Source organism: the organism of the source record quoted next, unplaced genomic scaffold (assembly GCF_019419815.1).
Source record: "Pyrus x bretschneideri cultivar Hongxiangsu unplaced genomic scaffold, Pyrus_bretschneideri_v1 Contig32, whole genome shotgun sequence".
Taxonomy (NCBI): Eukaryota; Viridiplantae; Streptophyta; class Magnoliopsida; order Rosales; family Rosaceae; genus Pyrus; species Pyrus x bretschneideri.
This window is the reverse complement of record NW_025999635.1, coordinates 2,550,260-2,562,501: the sequence shown is the minus strand read 5'-3', so window position 1 is coordinate 2,562,501 and position 12,242 is coordinate 2,550,260. Positions and strand designations below refer to the sequence as shown.

The following is a 12,242-nucleotide window of genomic DNA, read 5'->3' as shown; positions in this document are numbered from 1 at the left end:
TTCAAAACTTCAGACGCTCAAATAATGAATCTTCAAAACATAATCGAAATGGTATAATATGCATTAAAATTAGTAAAGGAGTATTAAAACAATGTTCTACCATCCGAACAACAAAACTGACTCGGTTTCAACCAAACACATCTAACTTCGCTCATAAAAACCATGTGAAAGTAGACCCCTTCAAGTGTCTGTTCTCTATCATCTAGAAGTCCTGAGCAACTGCAAGGAAGAAATGAGCATGAGCTTAGAACCAGGGTAAGAAGAATATGCTATAGAAGCAATACAAACTGCGGGCTGAGCGCATAGTTGCACAAATAGTCATATGAAGATGGATGTAACAAGTGCATCATGACTACAAGACGTTAAAACATGGAGCGAGAAACAAAAAAGCGATATACGAATTGCTGCCAATCAAATTTCTTGACATCCTCTAAAATTACAAACATGGAGCTTTATGATTAAACACCCCACATAATTCTGATTACAAAGCAAAACTTTCATCGTGGACGGATAAATTTGCAATCCCTATATAAGCTCATATACTGAATTTGTATCCCATAGAGACAAGAAATGCATGAGCATAAAAAAAAATGTCGTGAAACAGCCCAATGGAAGAAACCCAAAAGATAAGTGAATAGTTATACAATGTATCCAATATCAGTCAACAATTGGAATGCAAACAATCCAAAAGTTCGGAGTCAACTGAAATAACATAAGAAGGGAGTACTCTCGGGGCCCTGTAAAAATGAAGGTACCATAGCCGCAAGTTCATAAATAACAATTAAAACTGTAAATCTATATTGGAATATTTGAAACGATCCTCAAGATAACAACGCACTCCCTACAGTACACCACACAAGCTCTGACCCGAAAACACACGCCTGATTGTCTAACGAAGGTAAAGGACACATTTTCAAGTTGCGTGTTAAACCACATTGCAGAAGAAAAATCCACAACAAAAGATCACAACAATAAACTAAAACTTTTGAAGATAAACATCCACGCCATGCGCAAGAAACACATACTCCCTATAAATAACAGTGTAGGCAGACAATTAAGCAAAGCAAGCTCAAAAAATGTACCTTAAAAACTTAGATATTGCTGGGGTACATGAACACCCTCACGCGAGCACCCTGCAAAGAAACACGAAAGAGCTCAATAAAATACCGATTTCAACAAAAAGAAAAACAGCAAACAACAATTCTAATACAACACAATACCATGGACTTGGGGGGCAAATTGGAAGTGAACTTAGCACGAACTACGCCGCTGTTACCATGAGGCCGGGAAACCTTGCCCCAAATGCAGCGGTAGTGGCTACCATTGGTCTTCACCTTGGCCTTGTAGATGTAGGCCAACCGCTTCCCGGCATACCATGCAACCTCCTCTTTGGTGTTCACTCCCTCGATCTGAATCAGAGAGGTGTTCGGGTACTGGTTCGACTTAGACCTAACCCAAAAAAAAACATAGTCAACCCAAAACCCTAGCCTCCATTTAGCTCAAAACACTATATATATACATCTTTTCAGTTTACATGTAATCTGTACAAAATTAATTGCAAAAAAAAAAATCACAAAAAGCTCGATAGAAATCAATTACCTTTTGTATCCGAGGACGGTGCCCCTGACGTACAGTCTGATACGAGAAAAATAAAGTGAGAAAACGATTAGAAATCTGAAAACATGTAATCGGATTAACATTTTCGAAATTAGGGTTTTTGGGGGGAAGAAATGGATCAGTTTACCTAATTCGCTCTCCTTGGCGTCCCTTCACCATTTTCGCGATTGGGGGTTTAAGTGAGTACAGCGAGCAACCACAGACGCCTGCGAAGAAGAAGCACCAAAACCCTAGTTTGGTTGCGGGAGAAGATGACGGTATTTATATAAAAGGGTTTAAGTTTACAGGTGGGCCTTTTCTTGAATTATCAGAAGGCCCAAGTTCGTGTAGGAGTCCGATTCAATGATTTTGGATCCTAAGCCCAACCCAAACTGAAAGCCATTTCTCTTGTTGATTGAGATTTGCCTTAATTTATGTTCCATTTTTCTTAAATCCACCCCCCCCCCCTTTTTTTTTTTTTTCCAAAAATGAGAACAGCTGGTGGTGAAATCACGACAGTTCATTTTTTTATAGGCTTGAAAGAATCACAGGGGCATTTTTGCCTTCCCATTACCACCATTGTGTGATTCATTAGCACCAAAATCAAAACTAAGACTACTTGTGTGGAATACGGTTGCCTGAAATTTGTTCCAACCACTCGGCCACCCCGCGGTTCTTATTCATTTTTCTTTTGTTTGAAAAAGATGTTTCTTAAATTTTACTAATACTACGGTCCAGTAGTATTCACTTTCATTCGTAAGTGGAAAGGTTTTGTATTTGGATCTTATATGTGACAAGTTTGAAACGTAATTATAATTGATTGACTAAGCTCAATTCTCAACCTCTAAATATCATAGCATATATAAAAATAGAATAAAAAATAAGTTTATCATAATCATATTGCTAAACAAACTAGTGAACTTTGTCAACGTAAAAAATAAAACTTGAAGAACTATTTTAGATTGCTAATAGCAATTTCTTTATCGAGATCCTTTTATGCATACTATCCTCTTGATTTGTATGTATTCTCCTCTTTTCCGCCTTATAATTCGCTCCCACTTATATTCCAAAGCCATAAAAATTATAAAAACAAAAAAGCAATTAATCAAACATGGCAGCATCTTCCTCCCACTATTTCCCCTTAACCCAATCCCACCTCCCCCTTTCCTTCTTTTTCCTTCTTTACATTACTCTACATCTCCTCTGTTTTTCCTCTGTTTCTCTCCTCCTCTATGTCGAAATCCACTGGTGATCACAACTCATGCGCTAGGTCTAGGCGGCGACATTTCGAGGCAACGGAGGGGCAACCGGGTTCCTCTACCAAGTTCGACGACGCTAATGCTCATGCCGTGTTTTTCCGCCGCAGGGTGCGAAAGTTGTCTGATTTCTCGAGTGGGCGGTGGTGCAAATGGACTTCAATGGTTTTGATGGGTTTGGCCTTTCTATCAATGTTGGTCAAGTTTGCCTTACTAAACACGTTTTCGGAGTTGACGGTAATGGAGAAAATAAGTTTGATTCGACCTTCACTAATCGAAAGGACGACGACGTTGAAACAGAACATGGTCAGATTAGGTGACAGGGTAAATGTGGCTAAAATGCTCATAAGTTCCAGGTCGGATTGTTATCTTTTACTGCATTTTATTTAAAAAAGTTGCAGAAAATATTCTCTCACCTGAAATTGTGATCCCATCGTTTATTTAATTTCTGCTAGTCAGACTCTTGATATTTGGATGCCACCAGAGAGTTATAACTACTACCAATGCATAAATCGAGCGAAGAAGGAATTTCGTACGTCCCCAAAGCTTTCTTCTCCAACAAGTAAGCTTTTGTGATCCACCAGTGAAACATTTTAGATAAATTGCAAGTTTCATTTCTTGCAGTGAATAAAACAGCCACAAATGGCTACATCCTTGTTCATTCCAATGGCGGATTGAATCAAATGAAGCTCGGGGTACACATTAATAATCAAGCTAAGCTTTTGTGTTTTCGGATTTTCCAATTCGGTATATATTTATTTTTCTTGTTGCTTCTTATGAACAAATTGCAATTGCAGATAAGTGATATGGTTGCCATAGCAAAACTTATGAATGCCACTCTTGTTCTACCTTCTTTAGATCACAGATCCTTTTGGACTGACCCAAGGTTAGCATCAAATCAACTTATTAACTGATTATTGTATGTTTATAATTAGATTAGGCTATTGTAATTGAGTTTTTTTTTCCTTCTCAGTGACTTTAAAGACATTTTCAATTGGAAGAACTTCATGGAAGTTTTGAGAGATGATATCATGATCGTAGAGTCTCTTCCGCCGGAGTTTGCAAACATGAAACCCCGCCATAAGGCTCCAGTTTCTTGGTCAGGGGTATGATCAACGTTGTCAGTACCATTTTCAACAAAACCAGTTGGTTTGATTGTTTGAATCTAACAATGTTTAACAATTTGTGACCAGCCCAGTTACTATAAACAACAGATGGCGACATTATTGAAGAAGCACAAGGTTGTCAAATTTATCTTCACAGATTCCAGACTTGCTAATAATATTGATAGCTCAATCCAGAGACTCCGTTGCCGCGCCTTTTATAAGGCACTGCGCTTCGCAGTTGAAATCGAAGAGCTTGCAATGAATTTGATTTACAGATTAAAGAACAATGGTGGCAAATACATTGCTCTCCATCTAAGGTTTGTCTGGTTAATTAAAAAAATAGGATATTTAACATATTTTTGCTGTCCAAGTAACGTTTCTAACAAGTGATCAGAATGTTACAAACGCAGATATGAAAAGGACATGCTTTCTTTCACAGGCTGCAGTCACAATCTCACTAGGGAAGAAGATTTAGAACTCGAAATGATAAGGGAGAAGACGCCACATTGGAAGCACAAAAAGATCAACGGTACGGTGCAGAGACACCAAGGGCAATGCCCCATGACCCCAAGAGAGATTGCTGTTTTCCTTGAGGCAATAGGGTTTCCTTCGGATACAAAAATTTACATAGCTGCAGGTGAAGTCTACGGGCAAGACGGGCTAACATCACTGCAAGCCAAGTATCCAAATCTATTTTTCCACTCAAATTTAGCATCCGAAGAAGAGTTGCAACCTTACAAGGATAAGCTCAATCAGCTTGCCGCATTAGATTATATTATAGCAGTTGAGAGTGATGTTTTCATCTACTCTTACGATGGAAACATGGCCAAAGCAATCAAAGGCCACAGAAGATTTGAAGGGTTTAGGAAAACAATCAGCCCCGACAAGTAAGCACGATTCTTTCCCAACTAATTTCAGCTTAATCTTCACTCGCACTCTATCTAACGAGAAAAACTTACTTGTTACGTGTTGCACAACCCCTTCTCAATATCTCTCTCGTAATATGGTGATGTGGCGAGAGATAGAGGGGTAAGTAACATGTTTCATTGGGAGTTTCGTATCTGACACACTCGATGTTACTTGCCTTGCAGACAAAGATTTGTTAGATTGATCGATAAGTTAGACAAGGGTATGATAACTTGGAAAACATTCTCGTCCCGAGTTAAGAGGTTACACAAAAATCGGATGGGAGCACCATATCCAAGAGTGCCCAGAATTTTGCCTAGACTGGAGGAGAACTTTTATGCGAATCCATATCCAGGTTGCATTTGTGAAAGGACCAATGAGCCAGCTTCATCACCAGTAGGGAGATATTCATCCAAATGACATTTTCCTTTGTATAATGTACATACAAAGTGTATCATATATGACGACAATTGAAAATTAGATTTAGCATGTTTTTCTTTTGTATAAACATTGCATGTTATGATCCGTGCGCGGTTCTGATTATAAACCCGGGACAACGATTTCCACACTCGTATTTTTCGTTTGTAGTTTTACTTTTTTTCTATCGTTTGATTTTCATTTTCTTTAGTCAATCACAAAAATAAGTGAGAGAATTGCAATATAAGCATCGAGATTTTAAATTGCCAACATAATGCAGATTGTGGGAGATTCAAACTGGCTTAACTCACATCTACCTAACACCCTAAAATTTTAACTATGACGATTATTACAAGGCCCACTATGACCAGGCCCAAATGAGGTGATCCAGCAAGAAAGCTTAACCAGCCCAACATTTAATTAAACTGGCAACAAATTACAAAAAAAAAAAAAAAAAAAAAAACGAAAGGGCACGTTCTACTTTGTTCCTGGAGTCTCCGTTGTTGGAAGCCTTTGGCTTTAGCATTTTCCACCTCCAAGTCTCTCCCTCTCCTGAGATCAGGTCCTCGCATTCAGGTTAGTAACAAGGGTTTTCAATTTTCTTCCTTAATCTCTGAAATTATTACTTGGATTTTTATCAATTTCTGAATCACATTCATAATTTGCGAGCTAAATCTTCCTACTTTTCGTGTTTACCATAGCTGGGTTATTCTTGTAATTACTTGTGCCATTGAAGCTTGGTGGGTTCAAAGTTATGATTTTAAAGCTTCAATCTGACATGGGCTTTATTGGGTTTTTGAGGTTTTACCGCACTGCTTGAGGGGATTCCATGTTTCCTGGGTTGCTAGGTTTTGCATCCTTTTTTTGGGTTTGGTATTTAGGGTTGTTTAAAAGTGAGGTAATTGAGTAGTAATCTCTCTTAGTTACTGTTGTCTCTGTGGCAGAATGCTGCAAGTCTTCATTTTTCTGCGAGTGTTAGAATTTATGTAAAAGGGGTTGTTTTGTTTGTGGGTCATTTGATTTGGAGCTTAAAATAGTTTTGCTCTTTTAAACAAATTAGAATAGTATAACCGATTGATCTAAGGTTCGATAATGATCAGCCTTGCGTTGTTGCGTTAATCATGACGAAATCTTCCTAAAATACTGAGGGCAGAGTTCGTGTCAATCTACTATTTTAGATACAGGGTTCCATTCATTGTAAAAGTTTTATATATTTCCCAAAATTATGTTTACGGAAGTGAGAAGGCACACAATGAGTGCTTTGCTGTGCATGATTCGGCAACATGGTCTAGATCTACTTCGATTTTGTAAGATATGAGGGATTTTCTCCTTCAAATAGATGCAGACTCTTCTTTAGCCATCAGAACGGATTAGACAACTACTGAGCGGCATTTAAGCACTCATCTCAGGATACAGTCATACCATTTGTGCTGAAGTTGCCACAAATCGAAATAAGATTTGAGATTATGTGAACTTCGTTATAAATATTAAAACTAATTTTTTTTTTCTCAGAAGCATTCGGTGCTTTCATTTCCGCTGTCATATCTTTTGAGTTAACGCACATAATGAGTTATTTAGCTGGTCTCCTTTTTCTCATTTACGTATTAGATTGAAGAGGGGATGGGGAATGGATATTAATGCCTAAAAATCAAAGCCATATGTCGTTGTATGAGACAAACGCTTCATTTTTCAGGTAAATGGGTCTAGGTACACTACTTGAAGGCTTTCTGCTTCTTGCAAATGCACTGGCGATTTTAAATGAAGACCGCTTCCTTGCGCCTAGGGGATGGAGCCTCTCAGAATTCTCAGGGGGCAGGACGAAATCAGTCAAGGGACAGATTATAGGTCTCATCTACGCAACACAATACTTGAGAGTTCCTCTTGTGCTACTCAATACTGTCTGCATCGTTCTAAAATTGATATCTGGATGATTCCAGATGAGGTAAGATATATATCTATGTCTAAGTACAGAGTGTATAATATTATCCAAACAAATTTAGTCTTGAACTTCTGCTATGGTGAGGTTTGTTAACAACTCTGGTTATGTTTGTATTCTAGCATTCTTATCCCCACTGCCCCGAGCCAATAGCTCCTGGTTTGCTGGAGTCGTATGCATTTGACGATTCAATAGTGTTTTGTTAACATATGAATATGCCATAATGTGGCTTCACTCGACATTAATAAATCCAACAGAGCAAGAGAAGATTTGGTTAACTAGAAAAGTATGCTTTTTCCAAGTAGCAACAAATTGGTGCCAAGCTATTTTTTTGGCATCCGTATTTTGCACTGGAATTGTTGGAACTCTTAGCTTTAGTATTCGGGATTGTTGGAACTCTTAGCTTCCATATCGAAACTTAATTGCGTTTTTCCTTCTGAACGGATGCAGGTTATTTGTTGAGAAGATTCGTCGAATTGATATTAGGAATCGGCCAAAATGGATCTCTCGTTTCTCGGAAGGCTGAAGCATGAGGTTGATGGATATTGTTTGAATGTTGTATTTTTGAAATAGTTCTTGTTCCTCATTGTTCAGAAGCTATTTGACTTTAGATATTAATTGGCTGGTCAGGCCCTCTCAAGGTGAAATTCATTTTTACGGTGTAGTTTCCTCGAAGATATTAACTTTTCCAACATTTTAACGCCAAATTCTGTCCCCGTAATTGTTTTTGTTACATTTTCGTCCTTGTAGTTTCGTTTCGTTTCAAATTTAGTCAAATGTATCCGCTAATTGATTTTTATTCGTTAACTATGCTATAAAATGCTCAATCCTTGAAGAACAAAAGACGTAACTAAATGCCAATAGCAAATTAAATACAATTGTGGGATCAAATGGCAAAAAAAAAAGAAAAGGGGGAGGGGGAGGAAGAAAATTATTCATAGATCAGCAAATACGTGGTAAGTTTTGGAGTCTACGGCTATGAGCCTCAAGGCTGAAATCAAAGCTGCAACAGCCAAAAGGCCGAAGAAGCCGACATTCAGCCAATGCCAGCACTTCTGTGCAGAAGTCAGCTTCTCCTTCTTTGCCACCAAATACATGTGGTTTGCAAGAATAAATGTGAGGGGGAATGTGCTTATGGCTCCTGTGAGGCTCATGAAATCTCCGAGGAACGGCAGCAGAGCCGAAACCAGCGTGTTAATCGCCAAGTAGCCGCCTCGAACGGTGATTCTGAATGTCAAGTTCTGAATTTTCAGTGGACTTCCTTTGATGCCGAACTTTGTATCCAGATATTCGTACATTGGACTTGCAAATATCTGCAAGCAGCGGTGGAAAAAAGCTTGTTGGGTTAGTGCATTTTCGGAAAGTGAAAGAGAGGGGGTCAGAAGGAAGAAGGTTTACATGCAGGGCAATGACTGTTTGCAGGAACGCAGCAAAATTGGCCATCGCCTTCACCCAGACCGGTCCGTTGACGTTGTTGAGCAGATAAGATGATGTGTTATTTCCATATGCCCAATAACCTATAAAACAGACGGCATACAACGGCAAAACACCGGCGGTGAACTGAAAGTACAGAGCCTTCATCATGTTGTCAACCACTGGCTTCCTCACTGTAGCCTGTCACATAATCACAGCCAAAACAAAATTCAGTGTGGAAAGCCTTCCATAGACAGGCGATTGTGGTTTTCGCAAGATTTCTCATTACTCATGTCAGCGTTCTTGAGAAAACTTGAAAGATTGAAGCTTTTGGTACCTGTATCTCTGGTAGCATTCCCGTGTTGAATGCAAAAACAAGGCTAGCAGCCGCTCCGATTGTGGTAAATATTCTGCTTGTTGATGACCCTGGGATGTCATAATCCCTGGACGGTGCTTTAAGTCCTAGAACAACATAGCTGTTGTTAATGAAAATCCAACGGTACAAAGTTCTTAATTTAAAGCAAGAAAATGGCCACGTGCATCATCCAAATCGACCTTAAAGCGTGAAACATCCAGAAATTTTATACACTTGTTCAAGTAGTACGGAAGAAAGAACGTGAGATGATCCTTACCATCTTTAAGTGACAGAACGATTGCTATAACAATATACATCAAGCTGAAGACTGTTGAAAACCCCAGCCAAATCCTCAGAGCTGACAAGTGCGGTATACTTATGGCAAATACAGCGCACACAAAGCCAGAAATGGCAATAAAATGTGGTAGCTTCATGGTATGGTCATCCCTAAACAGAACATACACAGCCTGCACACGAAATGAACGACTACAAGTTTTAGGAAAATAAGACATTAGCCTGTTCATATATGCACATAGTACGATCTGATCGGAGTTAATATGCAATGTGCTCTCACCTTGAGTGCCTGACCAGCCAAGATGATAAAACCAGTGTTAATCATGAAGAGATTGACATATTGCAATCCCCATGTCAGAGAGTAAGCTTTCTTGCCTGCAATGAAATAGCCCCATCAGGGAACAATACAGCCAGGAAAGAAGAAATCGAAAAGGTAAATACAACAATAGAATCAGATCAATTTTTTGCTTTTACTATCCTTTTCGCTCGTACCATATATAAATCCAGCAAGGTCCCTGTATCTGATGTGCCTAACCCCTCCATACTCATGGAGCTTGGCAATGAGAGCATTTGCATAGAGTGATATTGCAGTGGCTAGAATTAAACCGATCACACCGCCGGTCCAACCAAGAGGAATCATGACATTTCCTGAGTATCCCAGAACATACGCACTGTTGATACCGGTGGTGAGGACGAATCCCACTTGAAACCATGAATCTGTGGAAACCAAAGAGGTAACATGAGCTTACAACGAGAGCAATTTCAGTACCAATATCACAATTCACAAAGCTATCCGAAATCATTCGGAATTACTTCATTACACATGCACTAAATTCCCAAGAACCACAATTCGAAAAACTATAAATTCACGAACTGCAATCCGGAATCCAAAAACTGAAACATTTTAGGAACCATATGAACAAAATTAGAAGAAAAAACGATTCATTTCCTCAACCACATGGAAAATTCAAACTTGCAGAAAAAAACCAGAAAAAACCGAACCCAGATGAATAAATAACATTTTCCTTCCGGGTTTCGGAAAATGATTGAAAAAAACAATAATTTCCTTCATCCAATGGTCGAATTGTGATACCAGAACAATCAAACATGCAGAAAAAAACAAACCCAGATAACAAAAACATAAATAAAAAAATATGAACAATTAATGTTAAGAAAAATGAAAATTTCACAACCTGTGCTAATCTGATGAGCGGTTTCTGGGATTTCGGTACTTTCTTCATCATGAACCTTCCTAGAACCGGAATGAGCTTCACTAGTAGAATCCATAGTCGACTCTTGAGGATGTCCTTGCCCCGCCAGGAGCCACTCGGTGATGGTTATCTGCTCTTCCCCGTCCTCCTCCGCTGGCTCCGCCTCCTCCTCTGCTTCCGAGATATCAGTAACTGCCAGCGTATCCCTCCTTTTTATAGGCCCCAGCTGAATTCAAGCGTCCAATTCCACTTCAACCAGCAAAAGGTAGCACCCAATTTGAAAATTAATTAAATTTGAAATCTTTTCAACGAATTATTCTTTTCAAAAATTTAATTAAATTCCAAATATTTTTTGTGTAATTTCGCTTTCGGTATCTCCCCCCGGATTTCTTCGCCGCTCGTATCGGTTTGGCGCTGCTTTGTCGGAGGCGCCTGAGATGTGTTGAACATCCCAAAAGGTATCTTATAAATTCTCGACGCGTGGGGGTTCGTTAGATTTGGTTCCCCACCTGCTTTCTCTCTGGGAGTGTGTGACCATTCTGACCATTGACAGTTGTGCGCAGAGAGTCATCCTGGTTTTTCATGTCGACGAGCAGATAACCCACTCTAACGATACCGATATTGTTGTCTGGGGTTTTATTATAAAAGACATCAGTTGGTTATAGTGGGGTAATTCTATTTAAATGAGTCTTTCTCCTTCCTTCTATTCGATGTGGGACAAACTGTGTTTCAACATTCCCCGCACGTGAGACCTTATTTTATGGGCCGCATGTGAGACCATATTTTATGGGTCACACGTGGAGATCCGCACATCAGCAATCACATGGAGCCAAGTCAGGGCTCACCCATCGAGCAGGGCCAAACGGGGACCCAACCAATCACGTGGCAATACATGCCCGTCCTTTGGTTTTGATACCATGTTGAATTTTTCAGGTCGACAGGCCAATGACCCACTCCAACAACACCAATACTGTCCCCACACTTTACCACCTGCCCAATCCTCAAGTGTGAGGCTTTATCACAAAAGGCATCGGTGTTAGTTAGAGTGGGGTAATTCTATTTAAATGGGTCTTTCTCCTTCCCTCTGTCCGATGTGGGACAAATTGTGTTTCAACATCCTCAATTTTGGGATCGCGCGCATGAGAAAGTGCCACGACAGTCGTGGACTTTTGGAGCCATTAGATTTCGGTGAAGTTTTGTTATGTACAAAATTATTTTGAGAGTAACTTATATGAAACGCGTTCATCGTCTGACATTCTGCTCCTGTAATGTCATGTTGAGCAAAATATACTGTATTATTGAATTGATATGCTATATTGGCAAGAAATTTGTTCGATATAAGTTATTCTTCGACAATGAAGAGATAGCTTATTAATAAAACCGACACATTATGATGGGGAATGTAAGCCTTGACCTAGTTTTATACTATTTTCTAAGATGGGTGAGTTCAAGAGCATGTTATAAACTCGAAGGAGACTTATGATCAGTTGGTCTAGTAATGTTCAATCGTCACTTGGTTGGAGAGAGTAAAACTTTCTTATAATCAAGGTGTAGTTTTAGTGATATCGCATGTCCGATAGATACTTGTCGTGTGTTCAAAAAGTACACCATCAATTCAATAAGTGTTTGGCACTCGATGCCCTTATTAGAAGAGAAATATCTCAGAAGAGATTTTAAATCAACAAAGCTTAATGCAATGCACAAAATTATAGCTACTTATCATTGTAAAGCATTGTCAATTACCACGGAATG

At 39.2% G+C, this 12,242-nt stretch overlaps 3 protein-coding genes and 1 pseudogene across 3 annotated transcripts; 2 read left to right on the top strand and 2 right to left on the bottom strand.

The window, feature by feature from the left end:
- Positions 1–40: 40 nt before the first annotated feature.
- LOC103936282 (60S ribosomal protein L35a-1) lies at positions 41–1,866 on the bottom strand. The gene is made up of 5 exons (XM_009346123.3): positions 1,745–1,866; positions 1,600–1,635; positions 1,221–1,449; positions 1,083–1,133; positions 41–219 (listed from the first exon to the last, which is right to left on the bottom strand). Exons 1-4 carry the CDS (start codon positions 1,774–1,776, stop codon positions 1,092–1,094), a joined length of 339 nt encoding a protein of 112 aa, XP_009344398.2. The 5' UTR covers positions 1,777–1,866; the 3' UTR covers positions 41–219; positions 1,083–1,091.
- Positions 1,867–2,723: 857 nt separating this feature from the next.
- Positions 2,724–5,284, top strand: LOC103937385 (annotated as a pseudogene).
- A 418-nt stretch (positions 5,285–5,702) lies between these two features.
- On the top strand, positions 5,703–7,938 carry LOC103936268 (immediate early response 3-interacting protein 1-like). Its single transcript, XM_048590663.1, has 3 exons — positions 5,703–5,857; positions 6,975–7,223; positions 7,668–7,938. Exon 2 carries the CDS (start codon positions 6,979–6,981, stop codon positions 7,210–7,212), a length of 234 nt encoding a protein of 77 aa, XP_048446620.1. The 5' UTR covers positions 5,703–5,857; positions 6,975–6,978; the 3' UTR covers positions 7,213–7,223; positions 7,668–7,938.
- Positions 7,939–8,047: 109 nt separating this feature from the next.
- Positions 8,048–11,043, bottom strand: LOC103936258 (proline transporter 1). The gene is made up of 7 exons (XM_009346103.3): positions 10,473–11,043; positions 9,772–9,996; positions 9,560–9,654; positions 9,263–9,452; positions 8,968–9,092; positions 8,616–8,831; positions 8,048–8,530 (listed from the first exon to the last, which is right to left on the bottom strand). Exons 1-7 carry the CDS (start codon positions 10,564–10,566, stop codon positions 8,153–8,155), a joined length of 1,323 nt encoding a protein of 440 aa, XP_009344378.2. The 5' UTR covers positions 10,567–11,043; the 3' UTR covers positions 8,048–8,152.
- Between the last annotated feature and the right edge of the window lie 1,199 nt (positions 11,044–12,242).

What these genes read in the sequence shown, in the direction of transcription:
- LOC103936268 (XM_048590663.1), top strand. Translation starts at nt 6,979, where the DNA reads ATGGGTCTAGGTACACTACTTGAAGGCTTTCTGCTTCTTGCAAATGCA.
- LOC103936282 (XM_009346123.3), bottom strand. Translation starts at nt 1,776, where the DNA reads ATGGTGAAGGGACGCCAAGGAGAGCGAATTAG. An exon ending in CGCCAAGGAGAGCGAATTAG is followed by an intron (nt 1,636 to 1,744) that starts GTAAACTGATCC and finishes TTCTCGTATCAG; the next exon opens with ACTGTACGTCAGGGGCACCG. An exon ending in ATTTGCCCCCCAAGTCCATG is followed by an intron (nt 1,134 to 1,220) that starts GTATTGTGTTGT and finishes GTTTCTTTGCAG; the next exon opens with GGTGCTCGCGTGAGGGTGTT.
- LOC103936258 (XM_009346103.3), bottom strand. Translation starts at nt 10,566, where the DNA reads ATGGATTCTACTAGTGAAGCTCATTCCGGTTCTAGGAAGGTTCATGAT. An exon ending in CCTTGCTGGATTTATATATG is followed by an intron (nt 9,655 to 9,771) that starts GTACGAGCGAAA and finishes ATTTCATTGCAG; the next exon opens with GCAAGAAAGCTTACTCTCTG. An exon ending in CGTTCTGTCACTTAAAGATG is followed by an intron (nt 9,093 to 9,262) that starts GTAAGGATCATC and finishes ATGTTGTTCTAG; the next exon opens with GACTTAAAGCACCGTCCAGG.